General features: G+C 37.4%; 1 protein-coding gene across 6 annotated transcripts in view; it reads right to left on the reverse strand.

The window, feature by feature from the left end:
• The window catches only part of Heph (hephaestin), an 84,665-nt gene that overhangs the window by 24,675 nt on the left and 39,723 nt on the right, over nt 1-20,267 (reverse strand). For all 6 annotated transcript variants that reach the window (XM_048797170.1, XM_015501653.2, XM_048797172.1 and 3 more), the window contains exons 15-17: nt 14,229-14,442; nt 12,185-12,324; nt 11,277-11,408 (exon numbers count right to left, since the gene is read on the reverse strand). In XM_048797170.1, coding sequence (XP_048653127.1) covers nt 11,277-11,408; nt 12,185-12,324; nt 14,229-14,442 — 486 coding nt within the window. The remainder of the gene's footprint in view (nt 1-11,276; nt 11,409-12,184; nt 12,325-14,228; nt 14,443-20,267) is intronic.

The raw sequence follows: 20,267 nt of genomic DNA on the forward strand, positions 1-20,267 counted from the left end.
GGAACAGAACAAATAAAATTAAAATTTCACTGCAGGGGTTCAATGGCAGATTTGAATAGGCAAAAAACAGAATCAGTGAATTTGATGAGAATAAAATGGAAAAAAAGTATTCTGTGTAAGGAGCAAGAAGGAAAAATTAATAAAAAGAAGTGAATAGAAAATAAGGAATCTGTGGGACATTAGCCAGATTAATGTATACATTATAAGAGTCAAATAAAAAAATAAAAGGGGAAAAATATCTGAAGATATAATGGCTAGAATTTTCCCAAATTTGATAAAAAAAAAATCTAAATCAACTAAGTCCAAGTAGGATAAACTAAAAGACATCTACACCAAGGCTAATTACAATCAAACTGTAGAAAAATAAAAAGGGAGAATCTTGAAAGTGACAAGAGATCTATCCCATGAAGGAGATCCTCAAATAAAATTAACAGTTGCTTTGTGTCTGCTTGTTTTACTGTACTAGGGATCTAATGCAGTGTCTTATACATGTTAGACAAGTATTCTATTACTGAGCTACATCTCCAGCCCAAGATTAACCATTAATTTTTCATCCAAGACCATGAAGATCAGTAAGAAGGAAAATCAATAGCTTACACATTTAAAAGCTGAGGAAGTTCCTTACCATTAGATCTGTCCTACAAGAAATGTTACAGGGAGATCCTGAGGTTGAAAGAACATTACTAACTTGAAGTCATATGAAGAAATAGAGACTTCTATTAATGGTAAGTACAAGCATGCCTATAATCCCAGAGACGGGAGGCTGAGACATGTGGATCACAAGTTAGAAGATAGCCTCAGCAAAGCCCTAAGCAACTTAGTGAGACTCTATTTCTAAATAAAAAATAAAAAGGGCTAGAGATGTGACTCAGTGGTTAAGCACCCTGGGTTCAAACCCCAGTACCAAAAATTTTTGTGATTTTGTTTTGTTTTCTTTTTGAAAACCAATTGCTTTATTATCTGATAACTCTATACACAGGAATTTCCTTAATCTGAAATCTACTTTCCTAATAGTAGTATAGCTGTATTAATGTTTACATATTTCATATTTTTAAATTCTTTTACTTCTATATTTATGTTTTTATATTTAAAGCAATTTCCTTTTAAATAATATATAGTTGGGTCTTTTAATTCAATATGGCAATGTCTTTTCATTGGTATGTTTAGACTGTCTAAAGTTTATATGATTATTTTTGTGGTTCGAACAAAATCAATCATAGCAATTCATTTTTTTCTATTTTTCCATTTGTTCTTTCTTACCCTCTTTTCAGCCTATTTTTGCATTAAATGATCATTTTAGATGATTCATTTTATTTCTACCACTGATTTATTCTTCATAGATCTTTCAAAAAAAATTTACAAGTTGCTCTACAGTTTACAATATATTACAACATCTATTAGTAAGAATCCAGTTTCTTTTATTTTTTTAATATTTATTTTTTAGTTTTCAGCGGACACAACATCTTTGTTTGTATGTGGTGCTGAGGATTGAACCCAGGCCGCACGAATGCCAGGTGAGCGCGCTACCGCTTGAGCCACATTCCCAGCCCAAGAATCCAGTTTCAATTCATATTAAACTGTATACAATCATATCCCTTTCATCTATTCTATTTTTGGTCATATGCTTTACTTTTGAATATACATTGCTGATATTTACTCTATTATTTTCTTTTAGAACAATCAATACAATTAATTTGAGTTTTACCTTTGTTTATTCTATTTCCAACTCTCATCATTTCATTGTATGCATCCTGCTTTGTCGTGTCACTTCTTCCTAAAACACTTTTTTTAATATTTATTTTTTAGGTGTAGATGGACACAACACAATACATTTATTTTTATGTGGTGCTGAGGATCAAACTTGGGTCCCGCCCGTGCTAGGTGAGCGCTCTATCACTGAGCCACAATCCCAGCCCCCCCCCAAAAAAAAACACTTTTGACATTGCTTTTAATATCGGTCTGGGGGAAATGTATTCTCATAGATTTTTTTTTTCTGAGAATGTGTTTATTCTTATTTTTCCTATGTATAGTACTCTGTGCACAGAATTCAGTGTTTTTTAAAAACTACTTATGTTTTTAATTTTAACTGAAGACAATATCCTTATTTTACTTTACGTGGTGCTGAGGATCGAACCCAGTGCCTCAAGCATGCTAGGCAAGTGCTCTACCACTGAGCCACAACCCCAGCCCCTAGAATTCAGTGTTTTTATTTCAGAACTTTAAAAATATACAATTGTCTTCTGGCTTCTGTTTTCTGATAAGAAATCTGTTCTAATTTTTATCTATTCCTTTATATGTGATTTTTTTCTGGCTATTTTCAGCATTTGGAGGGGGGTCAGTAATCTTACATTGTATATTTAAGGATGTATAGATTTGATTGTTTGCTTTGATACTGGGAATTAAACCTGGGGCACTCCACCACCAAGTTACACCCACAACCCTTTCGTTATTTTTTGAGGCAAGGTCTCACTAAATTGCCAAGTCTGGCCTAGAACTTGCAATCCTTCCGTCTCAGCATCCAAAATCACTGGGATTACAGGCAAGATCCACCCCCACCCCAGCATATGTTGTCTCTTGATAATTACGCTAGTAAGTGTTAGAACTTCTTTTTTTTTTTTCTTTTTCAAGACTCTTTTTTTCTCCCTCACCATTTGTGTTTTCCATTATCTCTAATACTAGTTATGGTGGTGGTCATTCTTGACTTAATCCTAATTCTAAGGGAATGCATCTAAATTTTTTTTCTGTTTGCTATGGGTACTTTTTGGAAGAGGGAGATAAATCTGTTTAAATATTTAGTCATCATAACTAACAGAAATAGTCCTCCAGTGGAAGGAAAATTCTAAAACCACTTTGAAGATTAACTCTATAAAGTGATTTTTCCAAGATGATGATACCAGACATATCCTAATCAACAAGCATCTTAAATGACATAGGTTCTAATAAGTTTGGAATTTGTACCTTCTTATACTCCCGAGATAATTTATTCTTAAAAAAAAAAAAAAAACAGGGATTGATCCCAGAGGCACTTAACCACTGAGACACATTGCCAGCCCTTTTTATTTATTTGTTTAATTTTGAGACAGGGTCTTGCTAAGTTACATAGGGCCTCACTAATTTGTTGATGCTGGCTTTCAACTTTTGATCCTCTTGCCTCAGCCTCCCAAGCTGCTGGGATTATAGGCATGTGCTACTAAGCCAGGCCAAAGATAATTTATTCTAAGAGTATTATAGTGCATACTCCAGGAGGTTTAGAATTTCTCCTATATTCAATACAGCTTCCTTGAACTAGAAAAAAAAGACCTAGTTATGAGGTTAACCATACTACTTTTGAAAAGTTGGAATAATTACTTCAGAATTCTGACATGAGCAGTTTGTGTATTAGAGCCCTTATTAAATCTTACTTTGTTGTCTGTTTTTGTGAGTTACAGGATTGGTTAACATGTGGTAGAATGAGGAATGCCCAATTTTTAATGTGTCATATTTTATTATTGTGAGACATTCAAAACAATGTCCATCAAAATTATAGTTAGAGCCAGGCACAGTGGTGCACGCCAGTAATCCTAGCAGCTCAGGAGGTTGAGGCAGGAGAATCATGAGTTCAAAGCCAGCCTCAACAATGGCGAGATGCTAAGCAACTCAGTGAGACCTTATCTCTAAATAAAATAGAAAATAGGGCTGGGGATGTGGTTCAGTGGTCGAGTATCCCTACGTTCAACTACGTTCAATCCCTGGTACCAAAAAAAAAAAAATTATAGTTGGACTCAACTGAGCAAACTGATAAACTTACTCTAAAATTTATATGGAACAAGAGCAAAAACCTAAATTCAATATAGGAGACCTATCCTTAAACATTAAGGCAAATTTCAAAACTACAATAAAATTAGTATATTATTGCAAGAATAGAATAATAGACAAATGCTACAGAATAAACAGCTTAAAGTCTGATCCATATATTTAGAGAAACTAAGCAAACAATAAATGTGGCAAAACAATTCTAAGGGGAAAGAGCTGAATTGTTTAAAAGATGGTATTGAGAAAATTTGCTTAAAAAAATGTAAAACAGATCCTCAGCTAACTGAACATAGAAAAATAAACTCTGGCCTGATTAAAGATCTGAATTTGAAAAAAGAAAATTACAAAGTTAATAAAAAACAATGCAACAGAATATTTTTGTGGCCAAGTGTGGGGAAGGACCTCATAAACAAACCTCTGAAAGCACAAACCATAAGGCCTAAAAATTCATGGATTTGATCACATCAAATCAAGGACTTCTATTCAAGAAATGATACTGCAATTAAAGTTAACAGGTGGTTGATAAACTCAGAAAAGATATCTGCAATGTGTAAAACATACAAGTATTAATTACTAAAATATAGAAACTACTAAAAAGGAAAAAATAAACAAAAATCTACCTAGAAATCTCAATTCAACGTCTAACTGCCTGGGTTCTATCCCCAGGACTGCAACAAAAACAAACAAACTAAAGAAGCCAATTGCCTCTTCTTGTAAAATACATCCAGAATTAGAATATTTCTTACTCTTTTCACTCTATGAGGCTTATCTGAGCTGCTGTCATCTCTTACCTAGATTAATACAATCCTCTTCGTTGCTCTTTACTGTAGAACTCACTACTTGATTGATTTCATATGTAATATGACTTTAAAGATCAATTACATGGTGATGACTCTCAAATATTTATACTCAGTCCACATGTCTCCTTTAATTTCTACACTTGAATACCCAACTACTTTCTGGATATGTGCATCTGAATATCTGATACCTGAAACTTCACATGCCCCAAAGTGAAACTCTATCTTCCATGCATGATCTGCTGCTTTAAATCTTTCCATTTCATTAAATGCCAACTATTTTTCTATGGGTTTAGACCAAAACCTTGAAACTATATTTCACTGTTCTTTGTTTTTCTACCTACGTCTTGACCAGTCCTACTGGATCTTTAAAATATATCCAGAATCTAACCACTGTTCACCACTTCTAATCATCCCATCCTGGTCCAAGCTACCAACATTTCTCACAGGATTACTGCATTATTTGTAGATACCTCCCTGCTTTTTTAGACTCTTCTCAACACAGCAACTAGGCTGATAATGTTAGGGGCTAGAGCTGGGGCTCAGTGATAAAGTATTTGCTATGGCTGAGTCCCTAGGTTCAAGCATCAGCACCATCAAAAACAAACAGATTGATCACACTAAAATGTAAGTCAGATCATCATGTCACAATCCTTGAATATCTTGCCAATCCACTTGAAACCCCTACAATTATCTATAAAGCCCAACATAATCTACTCCCCTCTGTCATTCCACTTTTAATTTCTGACCTTTTTTTCTGTCAAGCCATACTAATTGCCTCACTGGTTTTTGTTTGTTTGTTTTAGGTTGATTTTGTTTGTTTTAGAGTTTTGTTTTGTTTGTTTGGTTGGTCGGTCGGTTGGTTGGTTGGTTTTTGGTACCAGGGATTGAACCCAAGCGTACTTAACCCCTGAGCCACATCCCCACCCTATTTTATTTTGAGACAGGGTCTTGCTAAGTTGCTTACGGCCTCACTAAATTACTGAGGCTGGCTTTGAACTCATGATCCTCCTGCCTCAGCCTCCAAAGCCTCTGGGATTACAGGCTTATACTGCCTTACCTGGCTGCCTCTCTCTTTTGATATGGCTAAATACATTCTTGCTTCAGGGTGTTTAGCCTTGCTATTCCTTTTCCTTGAAATGTTCACTCCTTCCTCTGATACTTTTCTCACTGATGCTGCACTAGCTCACTCTCAGGCCTCAGGTCACACATTAAATGGCACTACCTCAAAAAACAATATATATATATATAGACCCATTATTCCTTTCTGCCACACTTATAGCACTTATTCCCAAAGTATACATGTCTGTACTTGTTTTCTTGCTTATTACGTGCCTTTACAACATAGACTGTATAATTTATGAGGACAGGGACTACATTGGTTTTATTCGCCGATTTTCAATATATTATTTTTTTAAAGAGAGAGAGAGAGAATTTTTTAATATTTATTTTTTAGTTCTCTATTTATTTTATTTTACATCTTTGTTTATTTTTATTTACATCTTTATTTTATTTTTATGTGGTGCTGAGGATCAAACCCAGCGCCCCGCGCATGCCAGGAGAGCGCACTACCACTTGAGCCAATCCCCAGCCCAATATATTATTAGTGACCCCAAAATTCCTTCATGTTCTATTCGATATTTATATTTATTCTTTTATACACTTTTACAATAGTCATTTATTTTGTAAGAACATTTCATATAGTAACAATATGTTATGTATTTCACCGGGCATGATGGTGCACACCTATTATCCCAACAGCTCAGGAGGCTGAGGCTGGAGGAACAGAAGTTCAAAGCCAGCCTTAGCAACAGTGAGGCAGTAAGCAACTCAGTGAGACCCTATCTCTCAATAAAATACAAAATAGGTCTGGGGATGTGGCTCAGTGGTTGAATGCCCCTGAGTTAAATCCCTGGTAACAAAAAGAAAAAAAAATATGTATATCTCCTCTTTTGCCTTTAAAGTCAAAAAGGTTATCTCACCCTGAGTCCAGATAAATGTTCACTTATGTTTTCTTTTAGTTCTCTTACCTTTAATCCACCTGTAATTTACTTTAGCATGTGGTAATAGACAGCAATCTAATTTTCCCCAAACGATAATGACTCATCTTAAAACCATTTATTCATCAACTTTTCCTTTCTTTCACTGAAGTACTAGCTTTTTCTAATATGTTTCTTTTATATATACTCAGTGTTAAAGGCAAGAGTCAAGATTTCAGTGCTATCATGTGGGTATTAATCCAGGACTATAGGAAACCTGGTTTTCCTTACTCATTCCTTCCATTGGGGTGTTAACTGGGAAAACTATAAAGAATAGTAGTGAACAACAAAAAAGAATAGTAGTGAAATGAAAATTGAAGTATCACTTATATAACAGCTTACTCAGTGTCCACTAACCCCTATTGTAGAACTCTGAGAAGCCATGAATTGAAGAATAAGGCTTTGACTTAAAGGTCTGAGCAAGGCTTCCTCTTTCTAGCTGCATTGCTAAGATCTGCAATGCAAGTGCTGCCCTAATTCACATATCCAGCTCACCCAGTTGCAGACTCAGATAAACCTACCATATGGAAGTAGGCAGAATAGGGAGTAGTAAGATAAAAGAAACAGAGGCACTGTCCAGCAAATATCCTGGGTTCTGATTAATAACCTCTCCCAGTGAGGAGCTAGTGCAGAAAGAGGCAGAAGCAAAAGTAAGGGCTAGTCATGGAACAGAAGTACTCCCACTGCTATTGACAAAGGCAGAAGCTTGGTTCTGTTTCAGGGATTTTTATTTTTTTCTATTGATTTATTTTACAGAACCATGCTGCTTTAATTATTGTACTTTTATAATAATGCTAAACGATCAGGATGTGCTAGTCTTCTCTCATAAATAAGTTTTTTAAAAAGTTTTGGTTCTTCTTGCCAAGATATTCTTTATTTTTTCAAATGAATTTTACATACAGTCATTGCATTTCAGTGCAAAAATATCCAATTATGACTGTGATTATAACTGCTTTAAATCTATAAATTATTTAGCATAGATTACCTCCTCCTAGATAATGGTATTTCTCAAAGTTTCACTCTCAGCTTAATGTTATTTTCCTCTACACACTCCTCACTGGTTGATCACATACATTTTCATCATTTCAACTGTCATCCATTATAGTTACTAATGTCTAGTAATCTCCACATCTACTCAAGGTGTCTCTGAAGTTATGTGCTCATTTCTGCAACTGAGTATAAACTCCTGTTCTTCTGGCTCTCTCAATCCCACCAGAATATTTTAACATATCCCTCATATTAAGCCATTCAAATATAACTTCAAATAACCCCCTCAAAATACCAAACAGACAGAAAACTGCTCCCTGCTTCCTTATTTGTTTATCTTTGCAGGAGTTTCCCCTATCCAAGGGCTTAATCCAAAACCTGCTCATTATCCTTGGCTCCACTGTCACCTTTATTCCCTTAACACTGTTCAATCATCATATCCTATTGATTTTATCATAACATCTTCTCAAATCCATCTAATTCTCTCCATCTTCTTTTTCTACCACTTCTATTAAAGCCATGTTCATCATTTCTTTTATTAATATCTTTATTTTTTAGGTATAGATGGACAATACCTTTTTATTTATATTTATGTGGTACTGAGAATTGAACCCAAGTGCCTCTGACATGCTAGGCAAGTGCTCTACCACTGAGCCACCACCCCAGCCCCATTTTCATCATTTCTATGGATTACTACAACAACATTCCAACTGGTTTCCTGGCTTCTAATGTATCTTTTCTCTTGTTTTAGTCATTTGTTGTTGATTTTTGTACCTGAATCTCTATCTTCCTTTGCACCTAAATTCCTACCATCCTTCTGAGTGGCTTCAAGGTTCCTGTAGATGCCTTCAATCAACAATCCAATCTATCAGTCACTTGATCTCAAGTCCAGTGTGCTTCACCTCCACTTTAGCCCTTGATTACACTCCTGATCTTCTCATCACCTTAACTTGTAAATCTTAAACAGCCTAAGTCTTAACATTAAACCACACTCACTGTTTCCAATCCCACATCTCCCAATCACCTTTTCCTCTAATCTAATAAAGCTTCTTTCTCTACCACTTATCAAAATTACCAATTTCTCCCTGGTTGCCAAATCAAATGGGATATTTTCTGGTTTTACAATACAACCTCCCTGAAGCAGCTGAAATCTTTGGACCACTTCCTCCTTAAAATGACAGTCATTTTAATGTCTATGGTTACTATTTTCTCCTGGTTTTTCTCTTAGCATCTTGCTTACTTTTCAATCAGTACTTTGCTTTAAAATTGGTTTTCCTCGGGATCTCATCTTAGAATTCTTATTGTCTCATGTCTTTCCAGTGACTATATTCATTCTATGACTCCAACTACCTAAATATTAATGCCTCCCACATCTATTCCTGAAGAGCATACCATTCTCCTGAGCTCCAGATCTTTATGTCTGGTATCTGTATTTGGTCATAGTACAGACATCTCAGATTCAACAAACTCAAAAGTAAACTCAAGTCAGCTTGGTCCCAGATTCCCTGCCTTGATGAATGATATCACTGCATACCTGCTGTCCACACAAAAAAAAATTGGGACGTTACTCAAAAGGTTTCCTCCAAAATGTGGGTGTTGTTTAAGGAGTCTTTGTTTTACTTATTGATGGACCTTTATTTTATTTATTTATTTACTTACTTATGTATGTTCGGGGTGGAAAATTGAACCCAGTGCCTCACACATGCAAGGCAAATGCTCTACCACTGAGTCACAACCCCAGCCCTTAAGGAGTCTTATCTTTCTTACTTTCAATATCTAAATAATCACAAATCCTGTTTAATTTACCTCATTGATCTTTTTTTTTTTTATTTTTTATTGTTGGCTGTTCAAAACATTACATAGTTCTTGATATATCATATTTCACACTTTGATTCAAGTGGGTTATGAGCTCCCATTTTTACCCCATATACAGATTGCAGAATCACATCAGTTACACATCCATTGATTTACATATTGCCATACTAGTGTCTGTTGTGTTCTGCTGCCTTTCCTATCCTCTACTATCCCCCCTCCCCTCCCCTCCCCTCCCCTCTTCTCTCTCTGCCCCCTCTACTGACATTCATTTGTCCCCCTTGTATTATTTTTCCCTTTCCCCTCACTTCCTCTTGTATGTACTTTTGTATAACTCTGAGGGTCTCCTTCCATTTCCATGCAATTTCCCTTCTCTCTCCCTTTCCCTCCCACCTCTCCTCATTGATCTTTTTAATCTATCTTTTCACCAGAATTTCTCTCTTTTCCCCTACTCCAACTTTCATCTCTCTTACCTTTGGAATTTTACACATTACATAGCCTACAACTACAATTTCCTTTACCTTGATTTTCTTCCACAGTACCCTCCACCCATATGCCTCTTATTCTTTATGTCAGCAGTTTTCAAAGTCCAGTTAGTGAACTAGCAGCATGAGCATCACCTGAAAACTTGTTTAAACTAGCAAATTCTTGAGTCTCATCACAGACCTCCCTAATCAAATAATTTGGGGATTGATTCCAGCAATATGTGTTTTAACAAGTGCATGACTCTGATACACAGTAAGTTTAAAAACTATCAATTTAGAAATTTAGATTTCAGCTGTGATACCATCTATTCTGGGAAACATTTTTTTGTATAGGGATTGAATCCAGGGCCTAATGCATTTAAAACAACTGCTGATATCACTGAGCTATATCCCCACCATTTTTTTATTTATCTTGAGACAAGTTCTCCCTAAGTTACATAAGCTGGCCTCAAACTTGCAATCCTCCTGCCACAGCCTCCTGAGTCACCAGGATTACATAGTTATACACCACCATGATTGACTGGGAAACCATGCTTGATCATACAAATATTCTATTAAGTACCCTTTTCTCCACCTAACTATCACAATGTAAAACCTCCTATCTTTCACTTATTACATTGTATTATAATTGCCTGCTTAGTTGTTTCTCTCATAATAGCCTAAGTTCTTTAAGGTAGGAAAAATAATACTTGCCACTATATTCATAGCTTCTAAAGGTGCTCACATCATCTAGTAGGACTCCAGTAAGTATTTATTCAATGAATGAATTCATGAAGAGAATGTGGCCATGATTATGGTCACTCTACAAGATTAGGAGTTTAGTATGTGACAGGGGTTAGAATTAAATCTTTAAGGGGGCATGAACTTTATCTGTTGTTGGGTTTAAGTATAAATCTGTGGTTGGGGCCAGGTCACTCTCTAGATAAGATCAGGAGCTCACACTGGAGCCAAAACTATGCTGATAGAGACCTGAAATAAGAATATTAACCAAAACCATACCACACCCTGTTCTAGAATTGTACTGAGTATTTCATAGAGAAAAATTCAGCCTATGGCCTAGTCTCAGTTAATATTCCTGGATCAGGTCTCTAAGAGTATTTTCTTTTTCAGTGCTAGGGTTCAAACCCAATGCCTTATGCATGGGAAGTATGTATTCTACCACTGACCTATATCCCCAGTCTTGGTGTGTGTGATTACGTGGTGCTAGGAATTAGACCCAGAGCCTTATGCATACTGAGCAAGTATTGTACCACTCACATATACCCCCAGCCTGCAAGAGTGTCATTTTTTTAAAGGAGCAAGCCCAAACACTTAAGCATATGTGTTATATATCCTTTGTCCCTTCACTAAGTGTTCTCACTCACCAGGCTCAGCAGCCCGTGGCCAGCCAGTACCAGATTCTAGCACTCCATGAGCATGCATAGAGTAAGGGCGGCTGGCATTATTCTTGAACACCACAGTCAGGATATCACCAACCTCTCCTCTGATAAGTGGACCTAGTACATGCAAAAGAAATAAACTTTCATTAGTGGGAAGTGGAATAGGAAATGTTAAGAAAAGGAAGATATCTGGGAGTCCCTGAGCAAGGATCTTCTGAGACTTTAAGTCATGGTTGGCTCCATTCTTCAATTAAGAGCCCTTTAACTGATACTGCTACCCACAGCATAAGGATACTTCAATGCCAAGATTATGCTTCTATTTACCCCCATTTTTCCCACCCCATGTCTCTACCTAATAATAGCTCAAGGCTCTAGATAATCAGAACTCTATGGAATAGTTGATGATAAGGATTTAGAGTTAGGCACAGAATGCTGAATAGCTGGGATCTCTTCAGAGGCCAGTGGGTCCCCTTCTGTTCCAAGATAAGAATGAGGATATCCATTAGACCCTAAAAAAGTGGAATAAGAAAAACTACTGTGATAATTAAAATGGCATGAGTGGGAATAACTGTTCCCTATACCATTTTTCCATTTTTAATATACCTAAATTCCCCTCACCATTGCATCTTTAAAAATCTACCACCCTCAGAGACACACTATACCTCAAAGTTGTAGAAAACCTGGAAAAACTTGGTTCTAGTTGCTGCAGAGTTCATACTTCCCCTTTACCTTTAGTGCTTGTTTTCATGGCTACATCATAAAATATTATCATACTTTTTATATTACCAAGAAAAATTGAGAATGAAGAATAGGAATATCTTTCTGATATGACATAGCTCCCCTAGAAGGAGCTCAGGCTTCTAGACACTAGGAGGGAAATGCAATTTCCTTACCCAAAATTCCTAAGTGCTCCTCTGACCCAGACCTTGGCCGAGGGATCCTGAATGTGCCATCAGTATATTCCCTGAATACAGCTTTCTTGTATCTGGAACCCAGAAGTCCATCCTTGTTGCTCAGGAAAATGTGACCATAACTAGAGGAATCCAAAGACAGCTATCAGCACCTGACCTTCAACCCTTCATTGCCAGATATAGGGAAGTTATGTCAGAACCATTCTCATATCACAAATGAAAGATGTGGATCTATTCTTTCTAATATCAGATTGTTCCCCACATTGGCTGCATAACCAAAATTACAGATGGCAGGCTTCAGAATCATTTATGTTCCTTGTTTTCCATCATTCAGATAAAAATCTGTAGTACAATTAATATGCAAAAAACACTGGACTAAGAATCAGAAGCCCTGGGCTCTAGCTCCAGCCTTAATGATGTCTTAGATAGAATTAATTTGACAAAGGACAAGGTACAAGGTGGCAGGAGAGAATTAACTACTGCTACTGCTGCTGGTAATGATAAAGAATGAGAAGAGATAGGAAGGAAATGAAATATTAACATATTTCTCCTTATGGGATGCTTTCCAGTTTATAAATAGCTTTATTATTCATGTCATCATTTGACATTCCAAATAGGCCTATGAAATAGGTGGTCTCAAAGGTGCACTCAGTAGTATGGAAGTGACAGGATATATCTAGAGACAATGTCAGCCAGAAAGAAAGCTAGGACTTAGAATCAAGCCTGCTGCCCCTTCTCTCACCACTTCTCATCATGTTCTTTTAACTATAAATTATAGATGAGAAAACCAAGGTTCAGAGAAGGAAATTTACTTTTCCTAACTCCCACAGCAGGTTAGCAAGAAGACTTAAATTTTAAACAACCAACATAATGAACAAGAATTGTCAAAGGGCAATAAGAGTGACAAAAACCAATGGGTAGAGATTGCTAATATGTACCTCAGTTTCTAGTCTCTCCTCCTTCCATTTTAGTAATAGAACCATCTAGGTTCTAGCTGAGCACATGGCTTTCTTACAATTATGGCCATAGGAATAAGTTCAAGATAATGGGGCATGAAATAAAATTATGTATGCAACTTCTAGGTCATCTACTTACAGACAATGCTACTTGCCCTGACTTGATAGTTAGGAATGTCTATAAGCAGAAGAGACACCTTGGTCCTAGAGTTGAACACAAGGACTGAGGGTGACACAGTTTGCCTACCAGCCCTGGACTTCTCATATCAATACTATTATATAAACAAGAAATAAAATACTGGGTTTTTTTTTTTTGGGGGGGGGCGGGTACCAGGGATTAAATTCAGGGACACTCAACCACTGAGCCACATACACAGTCCCTTTTTGTATTTTACTTGGAGACATGGTATCACTGAGTTTCTTACTGCCTCACTTTTGCTGAGGCTGGTTTGAACTCACAATCCTCCTATCTCAGCCTCCCAAGCCACTGAGATTACAGGCTGTGCCACCGTGCTCTCTTTTAGACATTTTTGCTACACAGCTTAGATTTTACCTTAATGAAGGAGCTTGAGGTATTTTACTTCTCAAAGAAATTCTCCATAAAATTTAATTCAAGTCCCAGAGTAAGTATTTACAGCTAACTAGAAGAATGGAGGCAAAGACTTAGAGGGGGAGAGTGTGGGCAAGGTCTTTTACTCTTCAGCTCCATAATAAGCCAAGATTTTTTTTAAAAAAAGCACTGAGCTGGAATTCAAAAAACCTGCATTTTACACCCTAGTCACAATTCTATTGCTATTGTTTTAGTAACCTTGGATAAGTGCCTCTTCCTCTCAGCTTTAGTACCCTCACCTGAAAAAAAAAAAGTTTCTCAATAAATTATGGGGGCTGGGGTTGTAGCTCAGTGATAGAATGCTTGTTTATCATGTGTGTGGCACAGGGTTTGATTCTGAGCACCACATAACAATAAATCAATAAAATAAAGGTATTGTGTGCATCTACAACCAAAACAACAACAAACAAAAAAAAAAAAAAACTAAGAAAGTATGATCTCTCCTTTTCTGACACCTTACCTTTCGTTCTCAGATTTGTTATACCATTCCAGTTCCCAACTCCTGTCAGGGCAATAGTCCCACTCCACCTCTTCTGCCATGATGTAGTAGATTCTTGCAGCTTGGTAGCGTTGACGAGGGCTGACATGGCGGCCAGGACACTGGGAGACATTGTAAATCGCCCTCATCCCTGCTTCTCGGTGGCTGCCTGCCTGGCAGTAAATTTCAAATGTCCCTAAAGGAAGATCAGAGAGAAAAATCTGACACCTGAGGAGTACCTGGAGGGTGGGGGGGTTCCTGCCTCTCCCTGGGTGTTCTGCAGAGAATGGAAAGTGCAGGATAAAGATCTTCTATGCATTAGATAAAAGTGTATTACAAGTTTGTTGAGAAAAATGAGCACATATATTAAGAACTCCAGCTCCAAATCTTCACTGTCTGGGTTAGAATCTAAAGTCTGCCATTAGATAGACCAATTCCTCACTGTTTGCTGAGGGCTTTCCCTAGTTTTAGCACTTAAATATCCATATCCCTGTAAACCCCTCAGTTCTGGGCAAAGTGGGGTGATTAATAACCCTATCTGTCACTTATTATCTATATAACCTTGCAGCAATTTCTAAATGTGTGTTTCAACACCTTCACTAGGATAAATTTGCTTATTTCATGTGATTGTTAAGAAATAAAATTAATACAGGGCTGGGGATGTGGCTCAAGCGGTAGCACGCTCGCCTGGCATGCGTGCGGCCCAGGTTCGATCCTCAGCACCACATACAAACAAAGATGTTGTGTCCACCGAAAACTAAAAAATAGATATTAAAATTCATTCTCTTTCTCTCTCTCTCTCTTAAAAAATAAAATAAAATTAATACATTAATGTATGTACAGTTTTTAGCACAGTGTATAGTAAATGTTTAATAAGCAAAGTTACAAATAAGTAAACAAAGTTTTATACTTATGATTCCAAGGATGGCATTGACCACAGGTTGTCTCCTTTTTCTACCAAGTACCAAAGAAATAAAGGTGGGTCTGAATAGCTATATAATAAAGGAACTTTTTAACCACAAGGATGATTACATAAGAGAGCTTTGGAAGGCCCTTCCCTAGGTTTTTATAATAGAATGTTGAGATATTGGTCTTAATGTCTGTGTTGTGGAGTTGTCTGGACCTGATCTCAAGATTTTTATGTCAAGGACACACTTGGGCTCAGACAATGTTGATCAAAAGAAGCTAACTTTCTTAGAACATTATTCACATTGTTCCTTTATATTGCTGCCCATTGCCTATCCCATCATGACAAACTCTTCTTCCTGGCTTTCAAAGCTTTCTAATTAGCTGCCCCCAAACTATTGACCCAGTACAACTTTTCAAACACTGCTCCAAAGTCAACTATTGCTCCAGTTAAATCAATCTCTGACTGTTCCTCTACCATATCTCATTCCTATCTGGGAATTTTCACTCAAGCTGTTACCCTCTTTCTGGAAGGCATCTGTTCACCCTACCCTCAAAAGCTATGAGGACTCATTTATTCTCTAAGACCCAATTCATGTTTCATCTCTTCCAGAAAGCCTTCCCTGACTATTCCATCCCAAACTGAGTCTACATTATTGGCCTCTCCATTCCTAATATACTTTATATCTAAAAAACATAGTTAAGGACTCAGTCATCCTGTCTTTTAAAATGTTCCCTTATACCAGGAATAGTGATACAATTCTATAATCCCACCTACTCAGGAGGATGAGGGATGAGGATCACAAGTTAGAGGCCAGTCTGGGAAACTTACCAAAACCCTGCTTCAAAATAACATATATTTTTAAAAAGGCCTATGTCCAGGAGCAGTGGCACATGCCTGTAATCCTAGAAGCTTGGAAGGGCTGAGAGTAGAGGGTCATGAGTCTAAACCAGCCTCAGCAATTTAGTGAAGCCCTAAAGCAACATAGAGAGAGATCCTGTCTCTAAATAAAACATTAAAAAGGGGCTGGGGACGTGGCTCAGTGGTTAAGTATCTCTGAATTCAACCCTTGGTACCAAAAAAATTTAAAAAATAAAAATAAAATAAAAGGGCTATGGATGTTTCTCAGTGGTATATGTGTGAGGCCCTGGCTTTCATCCCCAGTACTAGAAAAAAAATAGTCAATTACACTATTTTACATACACCTTGAAAGAAAAAGAGTGCCCACTTTTGTTTCCATACTTACTTTCAAACTCTATTTTTATTTTGACCTTTCCCATCTGTTCCATCACTAAATCCTATAAGTTATTCCATCAAAAATTTTCCTTTCAAGCTTGGCATGGTGGCACACACCTGTAATCCCAGCAGCTCAGGAGGCTGAGGCAGGAGGATAGCGAGTTCAAAGCCAGCCTCACCAACGGTGAAGCACTAAGCAACTCAGTGAGACCCTGACTCCAAATAAAATACAAAAAAAAATAGGGCTGGGGATGTGGCTCAGTGGTTGAGTACCACTGAGTTCAATCTTCAGTACATAATAATAATGATAATAATAATAATAATCCTTTCAGTCAGATGCAGTGGGGCATGCCTGTAATCCCAATGACTTGGCTAGCTGAGTCAGGGGGATCACAAGTTCAAAGCCAGCAAGCCAGCTGTAGCTAGTAAGGCTCTAAGTAACTTAGTGAGACCCAGTCTCAAAATTTGAAAAAATACAAATAAAAAAGGTTGGGGATGTGGCTCATTGGTTAACCACCCCTGGATTCAATCCCCCGTACCAAAAAAAAATAAACAAATAAATAAATAAATATGTGTATGTGTGTGTATATATTGTATATATTGATTGAACCCACCCCTGGATTCAATCCCCAGTACCAAAAAAATAAACAAATAAATAAATATGTGTATGTGTGTGTATATATAGGAGATATATATAGTCCAAGCTACCATTATGTCTTACCTGAAAATTTGCAATAACCTCTCAATATCATCTCTGCTTCTTCTGCCATCTACAACCATTATCCACACAGGTGCTCTTTAACAATATCATCCAGAGCACATTGCATCTTTGCTTTAATTCAGAGTACACTGCATCTTTGCTTTAAATGCCCTACTCATACTCAGGATAAAATCCAAGCTTCTGACTGTGTTTAGAAGGCCTTACATAGTATGACTTTCATCAACCTTTATAACCTTCCATCACATCAGTCTTCCCCTGGCTCACTACTCTCCAACCATACTGGCCTTCTTTCTGATCCCTGAACAAGCCATGATTGTCCCCCCTGTAGGATATTTGCAATTGCTGGTCCTTTTGCTTAAAATGCTTTTCTCAGATTTTTTTTTTTCTTTTTGGTACTGAGGATTAAACCCAGAGTTGATTTACCACTGAGCCATATCTCCAGCCCTTTTTAATTTTATTTTGAGATAGGAAATCTCTAAGTTGCTTAAGGCCTCGATAAATTTCTGAGGCTGGACCTGAACTTGCAACCCTCCTGCCTCAGCCTCCCAAGTCACTGGGATTATGGGCATGTGCCACCATGCCTGGCTTGAACACCATTCTCTAAAGTAAGGCTTCCATTATTTTATCACCTCACTGTATTTTATTGCCTTCATGACATATATCATTATCTGAAACTATCTTATTTTACTTCTGTGTTTACTGAGGCCTTCCCCTAAGAGCAAAGATCATGTATCTTGTTTACTCATAAATATATACTGAGTGAATCAATGTGTGTGCCAAAAGGTGATTATATACATGGTCCAAATGTTATGGGTCAGGGTCTAGTGTGAAAAGAAGTCTGATAATCATCTAAGGGGATAAAAACAAGTAGAGGACATTCTGACGAAGTCATATGACTTGGGTTAGACACATTATCTGAATTTTCTCATGTGAGTATTTCTGTCCAAACCACTTTTTTTTGTGTGGTACTGGGGATCAACTCACAGGCACTCAACCACAGTCTCACTAAACTGCTAAAGCTGGCCTTGAACCTGTGATCCTCCTGTCACAGTTACCCAAGTCACTGGGATTACAGTCATGTGCCACCACACTGACTCCTTGAAGCCATTTTTTTTCCCCAACACTCTTGAGCTCTTAGTTCTGAATGTTCTCCTACTGTTAATCAATTCTTTGCTTTTCCTTTATTCTGGCTTCTGTTTTCCTACATTCCTCTCAAATGTAGATTTCTGCCTTAAGTTTCCTTTCCTATCATTCTCCATGCTAGGACTTGAACAATTAGAACACCCAAATCTCTCCCTCCAGGCTTCACTTCTACCTTTAGATTCCAATCCACAAATACCTAATATAGATTTTTACCAAGAACTTAAAATTTAACATTCCCCCAGATGAATACTTTTTACCCAAATCTTACCACCTTATTATCCCTCCTCTGCTCCTGCATTTGTTCATCTAGCTACCATCACCATCCACTTGATGCAGAAGCTGAAAACCTCAGCCATTCTTTTGTCTTGCTCATCCCCTCAGTCATGTTTTTTTGCTCCCAAATATCCCTTAACTCTGCCCTTCTCTGCATTTCCATTGGCCCTGACTGTTGGCAGACTGTCATCATCTCTTTCAAGAGCCTTCTGCTGTGCTGCACTGGTTCTGATTCCTTCTGACTCAGAGCCATTACACATAGTATTCTATAGTAAACTTACAAAAATGAAAATCACATCCTATCAGTCATTATCTTGATAAAATAAATAAAATCTTTGATGGGTTCACATAGCATAGAAGATTAAGTCCTAGCTCCTTTAGCAAGGCCCTTCCTCTTTCTAACTGCATCCTTAGTCACTTCCTATCTCTCTTATACCCTACATGTTCAACAGGGGTGCTATTAGCATTTGGGGTGGGATTTATTCTTCATTATTTAGGACTGTCTTACACATTTCAGGCTTTTTTTCCAACATTTTTTATTTTAATTTTGATTAACGTGTATTAATTGTATATATTAATGGGGATTGGTGCAGTATTTCTATACATGCATACAGCATGCACTGATTAAATCCAGCCTCTTTCTGGGTGTGGTGCAACATACCTGTAATCCCAGCAGCTTGGGAGGCTGAGGCAGGAGGATTGTGAGTTCAAAGCCAGCCTCAGCAATTTAGCAAGGCCCTAAGCAATTCCATGAGACCCTGTGTCTAACTAAAATAGGTCTGGGGATGTGGCTCAGTGATAAAGCACCCCTGGGTTCAATCCCTGGTACCAAAAATAAATAAATAAATCCAGCCTCTCTTTATCCACCCTTCCCCACTTTCCCAAACCTACACTAATCACTATTCTACATGTAGGACAACTTTTGGACTCCTACCTTCTATATACCAATATCACCCCTACACATTTCCAGTCATTGTGATAATTAAAAGTACCTCCACATTTACAAATATTATTTAGCATACTATCTCAAGTTGAAGCTCACCGAATCAAATCACTTGATTCAATCTTCTCTAGACAGGTAATGCTTACAAACTATTACCCATAAGTTTCCTACTGCCTGTAAGGTCCTCCTCATCAACCACCCCCTTTCTTTGTCTGATAACTGTTTATTCAACCTCAAGAGCTTAATCTGGGACTGGGGGAGTAGCTCAGTGGTAGAGTGCCTACCCAGCAGGCAGCAAGGCCCTGGGTTGGATGCTCAGCACCACAAAAACAGAAAGAAAACAAAAAGCTCAGTCTGAATGTCTGCCTTCCAAGCAGAGCTTCACTCTGCAAGAAAAATTTGTCACAGCTCCCTGTGTGTTACCATAACTCTTAGCAGATAGCATCATCGTAGCCTTCTGAATAATAATGTTTACATTCCTATCTCCCTTTCACATTAACTGTGAGCTTCCCAATTCATCCTCACATCCTTAGTACATAAGCCATTGAGTGAATAGTTGTTTACAGTGCTTTGGGAAAATGTAACAGAAAAAGAAAGAGAAAATAAAAAGAAGTGAGAAAGAAAAACAGAGAAAATACAGAGAAATTCAAGTGGAGAGGAAAGAAAAGACACAGAATGAAGGTAAAGGAAAAGAGAGAAAAGAAAATAAAGAGGTAGGCAAATGTGAAAGAAATAAAGATACAAAGAAAATGGAGAAAAGAAGGCAAAGGAACAAAAAGAGACAAGGGAGAAGAACGG

Source organism: Marmota marmota, unplaced genomic scaffold, assembly GCF_001458135.2.
Source record: "Marmota marmota marmota unplaced genomic scaffold, marMar, whole genome shotgun sequence".
Taxonomy (NCBI): domain Eukaryota; kingdom Metazoa; phylum Chordata; class Mammalia; order Rodentia; family Sciuridae; genus Marmota; species Marmota marmota.